General features: G+C 40.7%; 1 protein-coding gene across 6 annotated transcripts in view; it reads right to left on the reverse strand.

The window, feature by feature from the left end:
* Positions 1–2,682: 2,682 nt before the first annotated feature.
* plppr1 (phospholipid phosphatase related 1) overlaps positions 2,683–22,624 on the reverse strand; it is a 72,218-nt gene continuing 52,276 nt past the window's right edge. For 4 of the 6 annotated variants that reach the window (XM_086300338.1, XM_086300337.1, XM_086300340.1 and 1 more), the window contains exons 4-8: positions 17,102–17,234; positions 13,967–14,217; positions 9,991–10,167; positions 4,670–4,801; positions 2,683–4,101 (exon numbers count right to left, since the gene is read on the reverse strand). In XM_086300338.1, the coding sequence (XP_086156464.1) occupies positions 4,069–4,101; positions 4,670–4,801; positions 9,991–10,167; positions 13,967–14,217; positions 17,102–17,234 (726 nt within the window). In that variant the 3' untranslated portion in view covers positions 2,683–4,068. The other 2 variants (XM_086300336.1, XM_086300341.1) reach the window with 2 other exon arrangements.

Consider the following 22,624-nt stretch of genomic DNA (forward strand, 5'->3'; position numbering starts at 1 on the left):
CCCCCAGTGTCTTAAAAATGTTCAATTTTACAGGTCTGTAAATGATTTCCTGTACAAATTAGAAAGCAGAGTGTGGCATGCTAAGACTCTGAGGCTTGCTCCTACCTCAACCTTGGTTTTAAGTTATTATGCCTCCAAAACCTTGACGCTGCTCGTTGCAAAACAACTTATTTCAAACAGGTTTTTTAGAATCCTTAATCTCATTTATATCTGGCAGCAAAGTGGATTTACTGCCAAGTGACTCAAAGGAAGACCAAAAGCTCAATGATTTTAAGAGGATTTAAGGTATTTCCTTGCACTTACGAGTCCCCAGCTTCAGTAAGAGAGACAAGTGTGAATTTACACTTGAGAACAATGGCTGACAGCCACTGCAAACCAGACTTTTTTTTGTATTTATAAAAGCTTCACCATTTAGATTCATCTGTAGTTACTTATTCCAGCTCATTTTAATAGATTATTTTATAAAAACGTACAGCAGCTATATATTTAAAAAACTCAAACCACTCAGAGGTTTGTTCCCTACCTTGAAAACTACATTTGGTTGTTGCTATTCTTCACTCATATTGCTAGGGGACAGCAATTTGGACAGGAAGGCATACTCAGAACAGCTAACGATGACATTTTACGAAGACACGGCATGGTAAAATACCGCCGCACACACAAACAGCTCCTATCTATTTAGCCAGTGTGTCTGCAGGGTAAGCGCAGGCTGTCACAGCTGAAATGAATACCTGACAGAGCAAAAGAGCAAGTGCACAGACTGAGCCGTCAGCTTTCTTTGTGTCTCTGTGCGTGTACGCCTTGCTTAGCTATGACATAAACATCAGTGAAGTCGACGCGGCTGTAACAGGATGAATCACTAGAGAAGCTAAATAACCTGGTTTTAGCACAACTATGCTCATTTTAATCACTTTTCTAGGTAGCACAGGTAGCAGCTGGACAGGGGTGTGGTGTGAGGGAAAAGAAGGGCTGCCTGTCACAAGTTATAACATGAAAGAAGAATAAAGCCATATTCATGGTGTTTTTTTGAGTGCCTGTGTAAACACAGGTTCACTTAAACATCCCGTTTTTCTTCTGGCTTCACCCCCAAAGCAACAATATGAAGGATCAGACTCAAATTTCAGTCATCGGCATTCGTTTTACTTAACTTTTCATTCAAAAACAACCCTTAAGGTGTACTCGTACACGTTCTTTATTAAACTCGAAATTTAGGGTCATGGTCTCAGGGTTGACTGCTTGATTCAAACACTGACTGCCAGATTAATTAATGTTTACATTTACTGAGCATACACTCACAGTCAACTCTAGGCTGACTGACACCATGCCTATGAAGTCATTGGTGTAGCCGCACTCTGTTAAAACAGATGGTCTAAAACAAATCATTGCAACAGCTCACAGTTCAGTTTCCAGGGATGCATATCCTCTAAAAGCAGTAATCTTACAACTCTGTTTTAGAATAACTGACTGCTTTTATGTTTAACATGTTAGGCTTTGAGTGAACATGTGAATATTAGCATATTTCAATATGTCTGGAAATATGTGGCTTTTTCTCATCAGAATCTTATCAACCTATCAATCAATCAATCTTAGTCAGTCTGTCTATGTCTATGAGCACAACTCCTCTCCAGTAGACTATTTGACTCACAGGGTTGCCAACAGGTTATATTTTGGTTACAGGCCTGTGTGATTTTCTACATTTCAAGTCTATGGTTTTAAGTTGTTAATGTGAATTTCTGTGCATGTAGAAACCAAAAGATTTGCAATTTACATCAATTTATCACAGTTTATTAACTGTATTAACACAGACAGCTTCGATAGTAGACCGACTGTCTTATTGTCGTTTTATTGCCATCCTAACATACCAAAGTCACCTTGAAGATGGCAAATGACTGCAAGTGGCTGCAGATCTAGTGCTTAACTAGAAAGCAACCATTTCAAAGGCAATGAGATTGCAAGTCTCTTGCATATGGTTGCAATATTTTGGTTGAACTGAAGGTTTGTTCAGTGAAATTGTCCTGTAACTCAAACATCTTGAATAACAAACCTGTTTTGGTTTTCTTCAACCTAGGAATGCAATATGTCCTTGGGCTGTTCCTGTAATAATCCAGTGACATTTAGTGATTAAGGACCAACTGCATTACACTTCCATCTTGCAAATAAAAATCCATCTATTTACTATTCAAATGAAATCAAGAGTTAACACTGGCTCAACTTTTAACATTCAGGAGTATGTAACACACTCATAGAAATGATGATGCACAGTGTTTAGGTATTGGAGAATTAATTAATCTAATGGGTACCCATCCAGTTTCATACATTATATTACGTTACATCACAGCGAATGGTCCAACAGTCTGTGATCGCTCAGATCAACATTTATCCATTGGCCTATAATCAGAAACTTGTTGACTGGAAGGATAATGTGACTGCATTTTTAGCATGCAGATGACACAGCAAAGGAGGTAGGATTTGTATGCAGCTGAAGTGACACTGCAAGGCTCAAATCAGGGGAAAAATGGTAAGTAATGAAAACAAATCTCTGGATATTCAGACAAACACAAGGACAGACACGTTTCACACGTAACTTACAAGTACTGACTGTCAAGATGGATTGTCCTTGTCGTTGGTCACATATTTTCTAAGTAAATGAAAAGTTACCATTCTCATTGAAGCGTTTGGGTACATAAAAAGAAACACAAGAGGACACACTGTTGCTACTGACTATTTAATTTTTTTGGACAAACGAAGAAAGAAAATATATGTAGCATTTCAGCTGAAATGCCTTTTTTTGTTCTCAAAGTAAAAGACAATTGTAATCACAATGATAATGAGTAATATCTATAAAACATCTTGACTTCTCTCTTCATGCTGGGCATATCTTCCAATAGGAAATGGAATCACAACATTGCATCACAATCCACTGGTGGGTTGGGGAGAGGGAGGGGTACCTCGAGGAGGAAAAGTGAAGCAGGAGTCATTAGCCTGGTTTTCAGTGAGGAGGACTAACCAGGCCTCAAGTAAATTACTCAGTTTCACTTGAAAAGAATCTCTTATATTTTTCGCCATGTACTTATTAGGGATGTCTTCCATTGGAATTTCAGTAAATATAATTGGAAAACCATACCAGCATAATCTATACACGGATCTGGCACGGGCTAGCTCCTCTGGATCTCTCCATAGAGAGCTTCCTGTTAACATCAAAGTAAATCTGCAAATTGGGGTGAAGCACACTGATACCATGCATTTAAGCCAATCAGATTTTTGTATATTTAGCCTGATGACATGTCACTACAGGTGCAAAAACACATTTTCTGAGCATTTCAGTGACTCATCCTTGCCATTTCCTCCTAAGGGGAGAGGAGTTGTTCCCCAAACAACTGATACCAAAACATATCCAGGTTTACAGCAGGCAAACAGGTCCAAATGGATCATAATAGTCATACATATTAACAAAAATCCATAAAAAATATGACCTGACATGGTCAGTTAATGTACAGAGATAATAAAAAGAAGGATTCTGTCTTTTTTCTGTACAAATGACAAACACCACAGAACAACAACATCAATATTTTTTTTTCCATAGCAGATTTTTCTAACCGAGTGGGGTACATGTGGTGATTGACAAGGCATTTCACCCGGCAGGATGTGATGTAAAACAGAGTGAGTCAGCTGACAGGAAGTGTGCAGGTTTTAACATCGTCAGGATAGGCTACGGCACTCGCTCATACAAAATGTACAAAACACCGTCCTCTAACTACAAACAGCACACCTTGGAGGAAAAAAATGTCCCATGTTTCAATGATCTCAAATAACCTGGAAAAACAATCTGTGCTTATGTTGCGATTTGTGATATTGTTGCCTGATCTGTGTGCCTTGGGAGGTTGAACTGAGCATAGCCCAACTAAATGAAAACCACTGCAAACATGGTGTATTTTGTCCCCCAGGTGATTTAAACAGATATATCAGGAGTGGTTTTTGTAAGCATTCGGAGCCACGTGACATGTGTCCTCGTCATTGTGTCTGGAAGTGCTGTGGAGACGCAAACGTGACCCGGTGCTGCCCCCTTAGTCATGTGACCTCTGTCATCGATGCCGAGTGGTTCTGAAAATGGATGTTGGAGGGAGTATGGGGGGGGGGAAAGGGACAGGGGTAGAGAAAGACAAAGAAAGAAATGAAGTGGATGGAAACAGAAAGCGTGGAAATGAAAAGGAAGAGGAAATCACGTGTCAGCTGGTGCCAAGAGTGCTCTGTGTTAAGTTTCTGTGCATTTGGTTAGGAGGAAAGGGGTGAAGTGCAAACGTCAAGCCTGCCACGTGTCATTGCTTAGTGAACAAAGAAAGAAAGAAAGAAAGAAAGGATATAGAAAGAAGGAGAAAGAAGGAGAGTACATTTTTAACCAAATAACTTATTGATAACAGAAAATTATCTTTGGATTTATGCACCACCCTCACTTGGACCTTCTAAAAAGGCCATGAAAAAGTAGAAAAAAAAGTACATGGCAATAAATTACAGTGACACCAAGTTCCAGAATTACAGAATTCCTTATCTGAGGGGAGGAATTTGCTTTAAGCTGCAGGCCTTGAGGGAATTCTGCCAATTAATGAAGAAAGATAATGTGCATCATAGAGATTAAAGTTTATGGGATTCCAGGTTAAGTGTTTTTAGCTACCTGTGCACTCAGGGTCTCCAGTGGGCTCTCCACACGGGGGAAAGTCATCAGAGGCAGACCGCGGTACTCCTCAGTCTTCTGTTTTGCCGCTGCACTGTGGACACCTTTGAAGTTATTCACCACACATATACCCTGTAAGGTATGAGGACAGTTTAACATTAATAGTGAGACAGGCAGAAAGACACAGCAAATCACACGAACATTAGAAACTCAAACACAAAAAGTCCGAAAAAGTTGTTTAAACTCTATAAAACGAGTGAAGAGACTTTGTAGCGTAACTTGATGTTACAGAAGTGTTCACATCTTGGTGAGGCTGCACAGTGGTGCTTTGAGGTTAATGCTATCATCAGTAAAGTTGCTACGGTGATTTAAGGAGGTATAGCCGAGGTTGATCACTGATACGTTTTGCAAATAAATGGGCAAACCGAAACGTTGACTTGAAGATCAAGTGTCTACAATTCATCCAAAGGGTTATGAATATATGTAATAAATAGTATGATAATCCACAACAACAGCTGTTGAGATTTCACTAATTCACAAATTTCAAGGAAAGGGCAGCTCAGCTGATTTTGGTCATTGTATGAATTGATATGGCTCATTTGGAAAGGTACAGGTGAGGATAGGAGAATGACAGTCTCTATAGTAGGTTTCTGAAAATCCGTTATTCATCATTAACTGTTCCCCCCATACTAAACTCTACGCAGTGTGTGTGTGTGTGTGTGTGTGTGTGTGTGTGTGTGTGTGTGTGTGTGTGTGTGTGTTAGAGAGAGAGAGAGAAAGTAAAAGAGAGCGATCCCCTCTCCCAAATAACATTTGTTCCCAAAAATGCATGTGAATTTGAGGGAAAGGAAAACACGTCTCTCTATTTATGAATGTCATTATAATCCTTAAGGGCTGGACTGAACTACTGGATGAGCGCCCAAAAAATTAGTTTTGTTCAAGGGGATATTATGCAGTCAATTTTGATGCATCTTCATGTTACAGTCTTGCTTCATACAGACCAGTCGCAAGGAGCTTGGATGACCTCGGTCATTTTGTTTGGAGGCATGAGCTGTGATGTTGTTTTAAGGTACAGGTTCCTCTAGCCACCGATCTGACAATTAGTATTTGTTTTTTTAAATTTTAAAAGAAATCCAGGGCCACATCTGGTGGATTTTTTAAAAATAAAAGAGCTAATGGAGGTCTGAAGCCCAGTGTGAGTCTGCTGATCAAAGGGCATTCTGGAGCAGGCTGTCTCCCTTTTGGTTGTTATTTTCATTTTCAGGATTGCTGGTTTGATCTTACAGTGCCCTCCCCCATACAGTGTCATGTACCTACAAACGTTGCAGAAAACTAACATCCTGTTCCCTTTCAGCTTTAAACGCCGCAGCAAGAGCCAGCTGTTATAGGGTTTTTTGCTACCTTAAAAAATTCTCTGGTGGGCTTTTCTTTTCTTTTTTTTTTTGGTGTGACGTGGCTACATTTTCCACATCAGAACTTTTACTGCAGTGATATAACGTTTATATGGGTATAAAAGAGCAATCAAACATTGCGTGAGTCCCTTAAAGCTGGATATCATTTCATCTAGCCAGCAGAAATGCTTCAGGGTGCTAATCTTTGTGGGCTAACAGGTGCAGAAAACAGATGCTGTTTCTTCATTTATATGTTTATAAATTAGAGGTAATTGTATTTTTTCCATTTTGTCCACTAGTCAGAATTTTTAATGGTAGAGACACCAGTAAGGTTGCAGTCTTTGTTAACTCCTCCGACTAGTTCAAAGAAGGCAGCCTAAGGGAGATCCCACCCCACCAGACACCAACCGTGCCCTCAGGCAGCAGCAAAGGAGAAAATGAAGCAGGAGGAAGCTCAAGGTTTTCTTGTTTGTGGCTGTTCATGGGCATTGAATTTCTAGAGCTCCCAGACCAAGTAAATGAGTGAATTATAGCTCCTAGGGCAGAATTTACAAATAACTATCCTGTTTGACAATTCTTTACATTTTTATCACAAGTTTAAATTGCATATTGATGTGGCTGTTGTAAACACATTTCTATTAAACTGAACCACCTCCTGCTTTTTCACTCCCCATTGTGTGTCCTGTCATTCATGCAAAAACAGACGTGTGTGAACTGCCGCCTACTGTTTCAGATGAAGACAAAGTGAATCTGAAGATTGCCACTGAAACGCTGAATTGAAAAATCATTTAGAAACTTTCCTGGTCTCAGATTTTTGCAACAGAAAAATGCTGCTTTTTCCCCAGACTTGTGATTAAAAGAAACTTGAAACTGTGTTGGTGGTTCAGCACTCAATGCAATGTATTATTTATTTTATTTTCCTCCCAGTGGAAAGTAGTTTGTTGAGGTGGTTATGAAATGACTTTGGATTACTTTGCACCATCACCTGAGATGCACTGTTCAGTAACGGTTATTTAATTGTGTTTTTTGTCCCCTCACCGTCAACCGGTTGTGGCAGGACTTTTCTTCCTGTTAAAAGGAAGTTTTTCCTTCCCACTGCTGCCAAGTGCTCGTTCAAAGGGGGTTGTTTGATTGTTTCAGGTTTCTCTGTATTATTGTCAGGTCTTTACCTTACAATATAAATCGCCTCCAGGTGACTGCTGTTGGGATCTAGATAAATAAAACTGAATTGAACTGAATGTAACCATATGATCTTATGCTTTACATAATTTCATGTATCAGCATAAATCTCCATCCCAATCCAGTCACACTCTTGTACTTCGAAGCAGCAAAGTGATACGGTTTGCATCTCCACCCTTACAAAGTTATTTTCTATCTTCACATTGCCCATTATGCAGATAATTCAAGACCCTATTTTATCAATTCATCTTTGATAGCAGATGAATTGTAATATTACCTCTTACAGTGGTTGCGACTTATATGAGTCATGCATGCCTTTTAGGTGTCATTTCTACATGCTGTGAATTCGTTTGGAACCACTTTCAAATTTCAGGGGATTTAGCTTCTATTAGACTCAGCAAGTCAGCATGCGCCTTCCCTTGAATCAAGTGGACAGCTTTATATCTTATGTTACCAACATCATCCCGGAGCCAATTCTAAAACCAAGTTCTTAACAATGATCCCTCAATCTGCTGGCAGCGGACAAATCTCTTGAAAGACCAAAGGCATTTGCTGTTTGGTGAGTCCATTCAGATCTCCTCTCTGTGAGCACTGATAGCAGCAGGATTTAGACTATACCTGCTTTCAGCTTTCTCTTTATCAATTCATTTCCTGCAAGATAGCAGTCCATCAACTTGGCTCAGTTCTCATGTGAAACGAGTTTGATAAGCTTCATTGTAAATATAAGGCAAATACAGGGGAATATGGTCAACCTTCATTCATGGTATGCTGATAATAAACTGAAAATAATGTTCAATGACGTAATGACAGATTTCCTTTTCTTTAAGCACTTGAGTTAAAGGCAACTAGACTTACACTTCAAGGCCCTTAAGACTACCATGACCTGGATGGGTGAGAACCTGCACAGACAACCCCATTTCCTTTTATCTTTTCCTGAAGATCAATGGCATAATGTATATCACTTTTAACAGTTTAATCACTGAAAGCTACTATCAATTATCAAAGAAACAGGTGCAGTGGATCCACCTCCTCATGGGCAGGGGCGGGGATAGCTCAGTAGGTAGAGTGGTGGTCCCATGATCGGAAGATCAGGGGTTTGAATCCACTGAACGGCTACCCTGAGATACCCCTGAGCAAGGCTATAGTCCCTACACACTGCTCCCCGGTGCACCTGCTGAGTGGCTACCCACTGCTTCACTGGGTGAATGGGTCAAATGCAGCAAGAGTAATTTCCCCACGGGGATCAATAAAGTATACATTATTTTTATTATTATTATTATGCAGCAAGAAAAAGATGTGACCACACTGAACCTGACTGTTTTGCACCACAGCAGGAATTATTTAAAGAATAACCAAGACCAAGCTTGACCTGCACATGTAAATCACACTATTCCAATGCCACTAACTTTCTTTGGTGCAATATTGAGTCAGACTCTTAATTTGTGACCTTTTTTTTTTTTTCACTTTTTGAGTCGTGACCAAATCGAGATTCTGGCATTTTCACTAATCTCTGCTGTCCTTGGTATTTAGTTCTAATTAGTTTAGCATACACTCTACTAAAACATTACATATATTAAACATTAGCACTTTAATACCATCACTGTAGACAGATGACAGCTGTAAAAGGACTGATTTTCCCTTCATATCAACCAATGTACAAATAACAAACCTCTAGCTTCTTCTTCTTATCTGAGTCTCTCCTCCATGTGTCTCCCGCATTGGCACTCAGAACTCAGCGGCAATTAGAAGTAATGAAGCCTCTGAGGTTATTAAATAAATCTTTTTGGATAGTGGGGGCAGGGGGTGGGGGTCCCCTTCACCTTCCTTTCTCCTGAGTGAGCTTTCCCATTCAGCACAAAACAACGTGATCAGTTTAAGTTGCAGCTATTACCCTGAATTTAATCACAGCATAAAATATGATGAATAGTCTGAAAAAAGCACATTAACTTGCAGCAGAAGCCAAGCAGTTTGACTAAATCTCGCAGGACAACTGATGTTGATTTTACATTATGGACAGCAGCCCAGTGAAACTGCTGTCTTGCTTGGAAAGATGAGCCCACTTTGCACATCTTATCCTCGGCAACTGCTACGGCAGTTATTTTACGAAGGTAAATAACAGGATGCCTAACCTCTGGAGTACGGAATCTGAATTAATCACATCACTGGTTACCTCCACGATCTAAAAATTAATTAAAAGTAGTGTTTACCTCATTTTTCTTCTCTCTTTTTGTCCTTGCGCTTACAGATTTCAGGTTGAATCTTGGGTTGTTCACTTCCTTCTTCTTTTCATCTTCTCCAATACCCCACAATCAGCCAGTGTATTCTTAACTTGATCAATGTAGCTTAAATTACCTTTATCTAAACCTTTATTGAGCATAACATAAATCACACCTCATTCTTTTTTCACCTTTTTATATACTTGGTGCCCTCTCCAACACTTGTACTGTCACTAAAATGAATTTCATCAAAGATATACATAAAAATATTTGCTGTATATAAGAATTTTAAGGCATAAATTTTCACATGGTTGACTTTGAAATGAAAACAAACCCACGTTAAAGGCTCTGGGAAGCTGCAGCTTGAATTAATCATCCAATTACCAGTTTGGGTTTGTTCCAAAATGAAGCTCAAAATGAATATTATAATTTGAAAGTAGCTCATGACCAGAATCCACCTTCTCTTTTCTCTCTTCTTCTCCAACCCCTTCTCCACCACCTTCCCAAACCTAATGCAAGTTTTAGTAGTCCTCACCAGAAACAATGCAATAGCTGATCCCAGTATAAATCCAGCCACTACATCTGAACAGTGGTTTCGATACTCTGAAACTCTGTTGAGGCCGGTGAGGAAGGCGGAGCAGAGTGTGCCCAAACAGAGCACTGGTTTGGCCAAGCGGCTGGACTTGGTCTTGATTGTACTGGTGATGTACATCTAGAAGGAGAAAGGTGGAAAGATTAGACTGTTCTTTGTCCCAAATGTCTTTAACGAAAACAAAACCAAAAAAAACAGGCTCCTGCTCTTCTGTTTAGGTGGATTAGGAACAGAGATCCCATGCAGAACAACTGGAGGTTTTCCCACTAAAATAAAGTCAAATATTTTACCATTTCTTTTTTTTTTTTTTTTTTTTTTTTTTTGGAAGTGACATCAGAAACAGCAGCATGTGACATCACGTGATGGCGGAGCTTCAGTTCATCCTTTGTCATCCTTTTTTTTTTTTTTTTTTTTTTTAATAGGACAGGGGGAAAGAATAAAAGAAAGAGGGGGAGAGGAAGAAAGAAAACCAAAGGGGAGAAGAGACGGTGAGAAGGGGGGGAAGAGAGAAAAAAAAAAAAAAAAAAACTCCTGGGTCACCTGTATGGAGAGAAAGAAAAACAAAAAAAACAGGGGAGACAGCAAACAACAAAGAGCAACATAATAATAATAAAAAAAAAAAGCACCATCACAATAAACTAGCTAGTCATAGATATCAATAGTTACTAAATAATAAACGATATTGTGCAGCACGCAAGATAGACAGCGCACAGTGTGCTTTGAGGCAGCAGCCAAGAAAGCTGTAGTCCGCATCTGTGAATACCCATGTGTGCACCTGTGTGCATACCTGTGTGGATCAGCATGCTTGCATTCCAAAGGTTTCTCCATGTAATGATCTGCTAGAGAGTGTGGGGAGCCACAGCCCTGTCCTCTATGGTATCAAGCAGGTATGGAGGAGATCAAAACTCCAGACATCCAGAGGCCCCCAGAACACAAGAGACCAAGGAAGACCCACAGAGGGGCAGCCGCGCCACTGTCCCAGTAAGAGCTAAGGAGAGTCCCAGATGACAGCTCATTCAGCAGCCGCGGAGCAGAAGCCAGGGGGAGTTGCAGTGACGCGCCCGTGAGCTCCGCCGGCAGCCAGCTGTGCCTGAGTGACCGAGCCCCAGGCCGAGAGGCCGGGGGCACCCCACCTCCAAAGTGGCCCGAGCGAGCCCCAATAAGCGGCCGCCAAGGAGTGAGCCGGTGTGTACCCGGACGCCCACCCCCAGATACAAAGAACCACCAACGCACCGATACCTGAGGGAGTCCGCCACCGGCAGGGGAAGTGGTGGTGGGTGGAGATAGGCCTCCAAACCTTGGAGGGCCCGAGATGTCCCCAGAGAGGTGGCGTCTGATACCCAACCTGACATATAGACACAGACATACAGGCACACACAGACACAAACATCCATTCCCACCCTCATGCTCTCATATGTACTTCACACTCAACCGACGTGGAGACAGACATAAAGGGACGCTGTATACACGATCACACTCCCCAAGCGTACTCTACTAACCGGGTCTAGGTACCCTTGCCCCTGGAGGGGGGAACTGCACCCAGACCCAGGTGGTGTTACCCTTTTCCCTGTGGTGGGGAGAGGCAGACCGCCCCGACTCCGCAGCAGCAGGGAGGCCCCAGACCGCAGTCGGACGGCCCACTCCTCCTAGCCCCCCCGCTCCAGTAGGCCGCAGAGAATGGGGGTGAGAGAAGACTCCAAACCTCCCTCCACCCGCTCATTGTAGTGTTGATGCATGTGTGTTCTAAGGTGCAATTAAAACCCAGGAGGGCATGGAGCTACCTGCCAGAGAGCAGCAGGTAAGCGCATGGTCCCTCCTGCTAGCCCTCAATGTCTACATGTATTTAAAATTGAGAGGTGGGCAATGACGCCAGGGGTGAGGCGTACACCCTGATGGTAACTTGGACTCCGTGTATCGTGCCCACCCCCAAGATCCTATATGTATGTGTTATGAGGGTGTGAGTAATGTGAATGTCTAAGTTGTGGGATAAAATTGGGGCAGAGGCAGCCAGAAGGGGACAGAGGGGGGGGGGGGGGGGGGGGGGGTAGCCTCCTCTGCATCCTGGTGACAAATATTTTACCATTTCAAAATAGTGCAAAGCCCCCATGGTATAGCAAATCAGTCAGGGAAGGCTGTGAAAAAGTTACATCATAGTAGCGCAAGATTCTGCAAAACAGAGACATCGTTTTTTCCCCCACAGAGAATAAAAAATTGAACCTAACAAGAGAACCCATTAATAAGCGGGAGGACTGTCAGCATTTAAAAACAAAAAGGTCTACCTGCATATATTTTCACCTCTTGAACTTTCACCTACCTCTATTCCAATTAGGGCTGCACGATTTTGCATAAAATGAGAATCACGATTTTTTGGCTTAGAATTGAGATCACGATTCTCTCACGGTTTTCTTTTCCAGTATAAATATTTATTGCACTTATTAACTGCACTTCAACTTCGTAACAGTTGAGACTGAACATAAAAACAATAAATAAACATAAAAACAACAAATGTCTCACGTTTTGTTGTTGCCGCAAAATGTTGTACTGCTTGAAATTCTGTCTCCACTGTTGCTCGACGCTGCGTGTATAGAGCAGGTAGTGCAACAATAGAAAAATAGTTGCGGGACGGCACTGTGTAGCGTTTGTCTAGGGTGTTGATCATTTTCCTAATTGCACAGTGTTGATGGGAGCCATATCTTTGGTCAGGTGATAAGTGATAGCCTCCGTAATTTCTTTGTGCCTGCGAGAGTTCGACGTGTATAGGGAAGCGCTGTATAAGGTTCACGTTATTGATGTTTGGGTGGTTGACCGGGACAGATTTTCTCCTGTCACTTTCTCGTCATCCCTGACGTGCTCTCCGTTGTTTTTTCCCTGCTAATTTTAGCATCACACGGCACAGCTTCTGTATTACGTGGTATAAGGCTCCGCCCTTGTCATTTGTTGAGCAGGAAGAGTGAGCGCTTGTTTTCATGCAGATTACGTCCCGGATCAAAATGCGGTACAGTCGTCGTCGTCGTCTTTTTTTAATTTAATTTTATTTTAATCGTTGTCATTTGGAAATGAGATCGCACATAAGTATGAATCGAGATCGCGATTTTCTAACGATTAATCGTGCAGCCCTAATTCCAATCAAGTAGCGAAGGTATCGAATTAATTTTCATCAACAACAATCTGTTCTTGTATTCCTCCTGCTCCTGTTGATAAAATTTGCACTTCCACTCTCTTTTTTCCAAAGATGAGGCCCTCACCCTGTCACTCAGATGTCAAACAGCTGCTCTTCAATTATCGCTTCAAAAAGTAATTTTCCATGCGACCTCCAGCCAATTTTCTAAAAACGCCTAAACTGTCGCTGTGCTAGTGTGAAATATTCCTCACCTCAATTTCAAATAGCATGAAGTCCCTCCTTGCCAATTCCTCCATCAAAGAACCGAAGGTGCTGTGTTTATAACAAATACTCCTTCTTACTCAGTAGTTTTTAACTCCACATACGGTACAGGTATGTGCAGTACAACTTTAAGCAGCCCGGCTCAAATTATATATTTTCTGTCTGGTTTTTTCCCCACAGACGAGTAAACCAATTACCTTCTATTCTAAACTAGAACATGACATTGCTTTTAATTAACTATGCTCAGGTTGAATCCCTGGAGAATTTTTTTTGTCTACACATTATTGGTTGGTTTCTAATTTAAAATGGGATAAACAAACACAAACGTGAGTGTTCACGTGCTACAAAGGGAGAATGAAAGGAAATGAAATATACACCTAAATGCAAATATCGTTACACACATTCATGCCTTAAAATATATCGCATGCTGTTTAATTAAACATATACTGTGTCATTACATTAGATATACGTTTTATAAAATGTTTTTTCAAGCCTTTTTTTGTCTCTGAAATAAAGGATAAGGTGCGGTCCTCTCACCGTCAGGTAAACGGCAGAGTAAACGCTCAGCGAAGCGTCCTTAGATGGGAACGACCGCCGAGCCTTCTCCACCACCACGTGGTTCCCGGTGCAGATGTTGCCGTTGACGATAAACTGGTGATTAAAGCGACACTCGGTGCCAGTGTAGTTGGGCTTGCAAACAGACAGGAAGTAGGGCGAGAGACCTCCAGTCACCACCTGGCCTGCATTGACGAAGATGTCTGTAGCAAACAGACCGAATGCAAACACACCTGCGGCACCACAGACACACAGACGGGAGAGGAGAGAAGAGCACGTGAAAAGCCACAAACACAGAGCAATGAAACAATCACAAATAAACACAGAAGGGTTTATATAAGTTATCACCCTCCAGTGTGGGTGTTTATCTAGCTCCCAGTTCCACCACATTAAATCGTGACTATTGTGTGTGTGTGCAGACATCACTGAAGATGTCACAGTGTGGTCTGAATCAAAACAAAGTGCAAGTTAACTAATGTTGAAATGGAAGGTGAGGAAAAATGGACAACAGCAAGCCAAATACAGACCATAAAAATAAGATAGCGTTTAATATAAATGATGGCGCTGACACTTTCAGCCCACTAACACTGACCAGTGTCTACGTCTGCATTCCTTTTGCTGTGAAATATGACTGCTGATTATCTAGCTTGCTTGGCCATGAAATTAATGTGCTTTGTGTTGTCATCCAGGCGGGTGGGGTGAGGGAGTCGCAGAGGGAGGTTTTGAGGGGCACGGGGACATGATTGTGTGAAGGGCAATGAGGGAACTGGGGGGAGGAGGGGGTTAGAGTGAGAGAAGAGAGGGGAGGGAACAAGTGAGCAGGAAATGCCTTGACAATTTCACAAATTTAACAGGTCTCAAAACATAAATCAGGTGAATTGCTGATTGCATTTCTAATGTGTTTTGTAAAGTTTTTTTTCTTCAACTATGACAGGAAAGTCCAGCAGACTCTCTCTACTGGAACAGAGTCTGTCTGCCCAATTCTGGTAAAGCGTTGTTATAAAATAATCAAAATTCAAAGGTTTTATAGAGCTTTTATAGAAAATTGACACACGGACTTGTCCTTGTTTTTAAAATATATTTAATTTCCTTTCTTTTCCATGATAACACCTGTTAGCTTACCATACAAAAACATGTAAGCAATATTTGAAATACATCAGTAAAAGCAAAGGCTTCTCCACAAACATTATTTTACATGAGAGGTTTCTCTATCCCAGTGTTTGCCTGGCCTTTGGTCACTGGTCTGCATTGGGCAGCGTTCTGGTGAAAAAATCTAATATCACATATCTTTGCCCATAACAGTTGAGCCTCACTGAGTTTAGCAGTAGAGCAGGGCAATATGACCAAAAATATTTATCACAATATACATTTAAAAATTCCACAACTCCACAACTTTATTAGTGCAAAAAACCCCATCAATGTATTTTCACTTAAACAAGCAGCTGTTTTTTATGTGCATTTAAAGTTATATAAAAATGTAACAGTGCAAATTCCTTGCTGACAGTTTAAGCAAAAGGCATTTCCAGTGGAAATTGGCCGACATATCCTCAGCATAACCATGTATGATATCCACAAAACTTAAAAAGAGGTTATACACACAATACGGTAATATTATGTTGAAGCGCAGTACGTATCACTCCGCGAGCCTCCTGCCTACCATAGCCGTAATGCTCCGACAATCCATCAAGCGGTGCGGCTTCGTAGCTTAGCAAAGTCTACTGAAACATGTGACAGATTTTTCAGCGCCGTGTACGACATAAAATTGTTTCGAGGTCAGTAAACACAACCAGAACTCATACATAAGGCACACAGGATTATAAGGGGCACTGTCGATTTTCAGAAAAATCAAAGGATTGATTTTAAGTGTGCCGCATTTTCCAAACAACACGGTAATAACGACGGCCCGCTAGCATGCTCTACTAAAAATAGTGCTTTGTTGTGTATCTGACGGACGAAAGCCAAACCAGTTCCACACCACTGAAGTTGCAGCATTTTTACAAACCAATTGTGGTTCATCCGTTTCATTTAACGATCCACTTTCACCCTTCTCATTCTGCGTCGCCGCCATGTGCGTATGTAAACATAGGCACTGCGCATGTGCGTTTTACCCATATTCTATCACGATATTTCATTTTCCTATCGTTGCCCAAAATTACACCGGTATTACCGTGAACAGTATGATATAGCCCAGCCCTATTTAGCAGCATATTTCAATTTAATTAAAATGTGACATCTGATGCTTAAGCAGTCAACATCATTTAAACGCATTGGTTCAAATTATATTTACTTGATACTTGAGCCAAAAACATTATCCAACTTCACTGTAAAAAAAGAAAAGTCATCATTCAGCTACCATGTCATTTTTAAAAAAAGTTTTTCCATTTTATCTACAGCTGTTCAACACACTACATCACTGTGACTCGACAACATTACAGCAACAAAGTCAGTACCAGACACACATGTCACAGTTGTTTTGCTCCTTGATGGCCATGTTTGTTGAGAGCCCCTTTCTTTACTGAAGTACCGGATAAATCAGAACTGTTAAAAAAGTTTGTTTTTTCAAGGTGTAAGGTGTAAATCATCAGGGTTGCTAAATCCATGGCTGTCTGCATTGGAGCTCCCCTCACAGGTGACTGACAGCACCGACATTGAGTTTAGTTGTGAATGTACAGCATGCTGTGTCGTGGTTAAGGCTTGGCTGATGTTGCAGATGCAACTTTTATTGAGCTATGACATTAATAAACATTGCTCATATAGTTTTGTATTAAATTAAACAAAACAAGGCTGAAGTCACAAGCAGCGTCTTATTGTGATGGATCACAGAATTGCATGCTAATGCGCTTTTGAATACTAATCTGATCCCTTATTCTACACACAGTCTTTGTGGAGAACTGAATGAAATTATTTCAATCAGATCAGTGATCCATAATTTTCCGGTCTTTCAGTTCATCGCAGCTGCACTGAGGTGATGCGCCAGGCAAATACTGGTGGGACCTTACACATGCTGAAGCCCAAAGTACTTTTCATGTGTATTCAGAGTTTTCAGTCACTGTCTGGTACCATTAGCACAAGTGACCTTAGGGCAGTTTAGAGTACATTGCAATACAAGGTTCTTACCTATGAAGCGTATGATGCGGCGGGTGAGGGGGTTGAGGTAACAACAGTCTCCTGTCACTATTGTTTTCTCCTGGGCCAACAGAGCTTCCCTCGTTGATTTCATCATGTACATGGACACCTCTCCGATAAAAATCTACATACACAAACACACACAGGCACAAAAAATAAAAGAGAATATGAATAGGTGAATATGCACACAGAAGAAGCAAAAAGGAGCGCACAGAACAAAGGCAGAGATTTCAAAGAGGGCAGACGTGACGTCTCCTCCTTAAATATTTAAACTTGTATTTGTCAACCTAAATAAATAAACTTTTATTCTGAAAAACCTGCTAAAATGTTACATCAAATATCTGCCCGACAGGGTTGGATGTTTTCTTCTCTGCACAGTCTATTTTCACTCCAAAAATATTAATATTTTAGAAAAATAAATAAAAAATACAAATGCTGTGGCAAACACAATTAAACCACAGACAGACACACAGAAACACAGTGTTGTGATCTCAGTCAGCAACATGCAGCATCTACTCCTCACCTCTGGTGCTGTGCACATGCTGCCAGGTTAATAATCATGGAGAAGCCAGAAGGCAAGAGGAGGAATTTTTCCCTCCCAAAAAGATTTGAGAACCAAGGAAGTCTAGATTACGTTTACTTTTTAAAAAACTTTTTTTTAATAAAGTATATGAATATGAGCTATTAAAAACCCAGTGCAACTTTTTTTTAATAGAACACGCATCACAGGGTGCCATGTGCAAACATGAATCATTTTCCAAAACAAAAGACACAAAATACAGCAGAGCAGTGCACCATGCCTGTATGTGTTGTATTGGCTCAGCAGGGATAATATTAAATGAGAAAGGTTTGTTTACACAAGAATAAATATTTGAAAGCAATACAGATTGCCTGAAAGTTGTACTGCATAATATTCTGTTATACTGGGGCTTAAAATTTGTGTTTTAACCCATAAATAAATACCTTTACTCTATAAATAAATGCAGAAAACTGACGCATTAAAATGCAGGAAATTAAATGTCTGACTATCAAAAAAGTAGAACCCTCCAGAACCCGCACTTAACGTTTTAACAAAACTCACACCCAGCGAACACACAGAAGGAAATGGGGAAACATTAACTTTTGGCATCCTGTTATGGAGCAGAGAAACATTTTTATCCAGTCTGGCCTGTGTACATAAACCACTGTGCCTTAATGCAGCCTTTCTTCAGGTCCATTATAGTTTGGACATTTCATCAGGTCTAATGGAAAAACTGCTGCTGGACACACAAAATGGATCTCGTTGCCAGTCGCCTTGGGTGATAAAGACTGCTTCAAATAAATGTGTGTGTTTATCAGAGACAGTGTGTGCATACACTTAGTGCATATGTGTGCACCCATGTGGTTTTGGCCTTTGATGTGTGTTTGTTTGGGGCCTTAGGACAGGTGAATTTTCCTCCATCCCTCATGAATGCTTTCTCATCATCATGTTCTTGTAAACGCAACTCCAGTCCATCTCTTTCTGTGTGGCAGTTAGCAGCGAGAGCAGCTCGTGTTTTGATGTCAGGAAATACAAAGTAAAATTTTTTTTAAAAGGAATAAATGAGCACTGAAAGCACTCACATAAAAATCAGTATGAACCTTCTAAATCTATGCACTTGATTCAGTCCTGTCTGCAACTGCCAGCATGACTAAAGGTGGATTCATATTTTCAAATAACCATTTGTGTCACAGGATGGGAGGCATAGTGCATAGCGAAACAAGGATCAAATGCATCATGGCAGAAAAATCAATCTCCTGATGTCTAATGATCCAAAAATGTCTATCTTTGCAGACAGAGTGACCAAAACAAGCTTTTGCAAGCTTTAAAAACTGTAAAAGGAAGACAACTTGTAACAGTCAGACTAGCAGCAGTTGCAGTGAACCAAAATACATTTTGCATTAAATAAAAGGTAGCTGGCATAATTAATTATTAAGCCTAACTGGCTTAATTTGAATTTATTTTTAAAGAGCCTCCTTTTTTAAAGTACCAATAATACAAATTAAAAGTCAACCAATGTTTAAAATTTATGACTGAAGTTTGTATATATAGTCAACAAAAATAGAGCCAAAACCTATGCTACAATTGGAAAGTAGCAATAAAAGCAGCAATGCTTTTTAATAAGGTTCTTATTATAAGGATGCAATGTATTATTAAGACATTGTTAAATTCAATTAGGCCTACATGTTTTTATACTATTTTATATTCTGTTATTGCAATGTTTTACAAAAAATTTCTAAATATATTTTTAATGCACTTTTTAATGCAATGCTAACTGATTAATTGGGGCATGCTCCCAATGAGACAATGGATGATGTCCTTGTGGATCTCCTCCCAGATCTGGACCGGGCTCCTGGACTGAGCTCCTGGAGAGTCTAAGGTGCAACGTGGCAGCACTGGGATGTTCTGAAACATAACGTCCCCGAGGTGTTCTGCTGGATTTAGGTCAGGCGAGCATGACGGCCAGTCAGTGGTATGGAACTGCCTTCATAATGTCGCCCCTGTTCTCATCTGTGGAAAGCACAGGGCATCGGTGGTTGACCTGGTATTCTATGGCAAATGCCAATTGGACTCCACAGTGCTGGGCAGTGAGCACAGGGCCAACTTAAGGATATTATGCCCTCAAGTCACCCTTGTGAAGTCTGTTTCTGATTGTTTGGCCAGAGATTTTCACACCAGTGGACTGCTGGATTTCATTTTGTAGCTGGTATCTTTATCCTGTTCCTCATTGCACAAGGGAGTAGATACCAGTCCTGCCCAGGAGTTAAGCACCTTCTAAGGCTCTAGGTTTCCTAGAGTAACTGCCCGTCTCCTGGAATCTCCTCTATGCTCTTGAGAGTGTTGAGAGACACAGTAAACCTTGTAATGGCTTGTATTGATGTGCCATCCTAGAGGAGTTGGACAACCTGTGCAACCTCTGTACTGTCTCTAGACAACCTCTACCACATGCTACCAGTAGTGACATTGACCCAAGTGTTCCTTTAATTTTTTGAGCAGTATGCATGTGAGTGTGTGTGTGCATATGAGAGAGTCAAACTGTAATGGCCAAGTGAAAGAAATGATCCATCAGCCAACAAGGTGAAATGCCTCATGTCATTATGTAGCAGCAAAAGACAGAATGACCTGATGAAAGCTTAAAGTGACTAATCTGCTGGGTTATTACCACCACCTTCTCCAGACCCAGACAGAAGATTTATAACAAAAGAAAGGTGCAGACCAATTTCTTTGACCTGTCTGAGACTCAAAAAGAAAAAAAAAAGCAGTTTTAAAGGTAAAGTCAATGTGTTTGTCCCCAGTCAAAAAGAAATTACAGTCAGAACAAACACAGATAATTACCGGTATAGCAATTAAATTACAATCACATTACAGGATTTTATGTTTTATGGGTATTTTTCCTTTAGCAAGTAGGTCCCATGTGATGTCAATGGGTATATAAGCTTCAAAGGACATACATGCAGCTGATAATGTTCTTTCTTCTTAAAGTCCTTTGTTTTGACATTTAGCTTGAGAAGCTGCTGATAATTAAGCCAATCACTGATGTGTCATCTGCAATCGTAACTTCTAATCTGGATCTGTGTGATAATGTGAATATTGGGAGGATAGGAGGAAGATCAGGACATAGTCACAGGGGCAATCCTCACCACTTTGTGTTGGTTTGAGAGCAAGTTCACAATCCTCCTGCAGAGGTTAAGTCCAAGGCCTTTAAGTGTTGATTCTTTAGGGAATTATGGTAATGCATGCTGTGCTCAAATATATACGATTTATTGGCACATCACTGAGAGTGTTATGACGTGTTGTGGGTGAAGCATCATCAGTGAAGCTATACCTCTTGGCAAATGTATCAGGTCCAGATTGGGTGACAAAATGTCAGGAATAAAATACTTCATCTGCATCTCAAATTGATTTTCCTATGATAGATGGAGAACAGGGTGGCAGTCATTTAAGCATATTACCTTACTCTTTCTTGGAACACACACAATGACTGATGATTTAAAACAGGAGGGGACAACAGGCAGGGAGAGAAAGAAAAGACTCCTGTGAGCTGCATCCTCTGATGGGGATACTGCTGGGTCTGGCTGCTTTACAGGTGTTGACATGCTGGAAAAAACTTTGTGCGTCATCCTCTTTAATGATCAGAGTGCCAGCCTTAACGTTTTTGGAAGGCCTCTTAGGGAGAGTGGCGTTCTGACTCTCAAAATGGGCAGAAAACTTATGTACCTCATCGTGGAGCAAGACGGTGACATTGGCTGTGCACCTGGGCTTACCTACAAAGTGTAAAGTGCTCCTTCCACATGCTCTCAGAGTTGTTACTGCTGAGCCGTGTCTGTACCTTGTCTCTCTAATTCCGCTTGGCTGCCCTCATAGTGCAACATAGGTCATATCGGGAACTTTTGAATTCTCCTTGTTTTCAAAGGCAAATACAGCATTTTAGGGTGATGCAGCATTGCTGTTCGTTCACTGTTTCTAGGTAGGTTCTAGTTACATGTTCATCCTGAGCACCAGGTTTCCTGTACACCTGAGTGTCTCTTTGTATATGTTGATGTTAATGTTAGAGGCACTGGTGTCCAGAGATGGGCAGTAACGCGTTACACGTTACTGTAATCTGATTACTTTTTTCAAGTAACGAGTAAAGTAAGGGATTACTATCGCAAAAACAGTAATTCGATTACCGTTAGTTTCCCGTAGGAACGCTGCATTACTGCGTTACTAAAACCGTGATTTTTTGCGAGGACAGTGACGTAAGCGAGTGTGCCGTTAGTGACAACAGCTGTGTGCAGATCAACAATGGATCACATATCGAGTGCGGGAGAGAGTATGAGCATGCAGCGTTTAAAGCGTGGAAGTACTGACCTTACTTTGAGTTTGATTCCATAAAAAGTGACAAAAACATTAGTGTCCATTGTGCGTGGGAAGAAAACTTCTTTTTACAGCGAAAAAAAACCCCCTAAACTTCCGAGCAAGCACGGAGTAGCTACCACGTAATGGGAAATTCACAGAGAAACTCGCGGATTCTTCAACTGACCGCGGCACACCTGCACCAGGGTAAACCTCCGCCTACCGTAGTCCTGCTTTACAGGTGAAAATAGAGCAACAGGACCGCTGAGTCTTTGACTTTATTTATTTTCTGCTGTGTTTTACTTGCATCTATTTGAAAGACTGAGTGTAAACACAAAAAATATTTTATTTTATGTGCTGGAATGTGCAGAAAATAGGTTTAAATGTTAAACTAATTTATTCAACTCAGAGAATGTTGCATATAATTAAATTTTTACTTGATGCATAAAGTTAAAAAATTAAAACTGATAAAACAAGTTAAAAAAAGAGACTTTTCCATTTGATTACATTTTGTATGATGGATTATGCAGAAAAAGTAGAATTGGGCTGAAAGATCTATCGCTTTATCACCTATTCAGGTTGTAAATCGTGTTTTTAAAAAGTAACTAAGTAACTAAGTAATTAATTACTTTGGAAAATAAGTAATCAGTAAAGTAACG

The sequence above is a fragment of the Aulonocara sp. 'chitande type north' Nkhata Bay genome, linkage group LG7, assembly GCF_057382095.1.
Source record: "Aulonocara sp. 'chitande type north' Nkhata Bay isolate Kocher_YH1m ecotype deep benthic linkage group LG7, A_spYH_male_GT1.1, whole genome shotgun sequence".
In the NCBI taxonomy this organism is placed as follows: domain Eukaryota; kingdom Metazoa; phylum Chordata; class Actinopteri; order Cichliformes; family Cichlidae; genus Aulonocara; species Aulonocara sp. 'chitande type north' Nkhata Bay.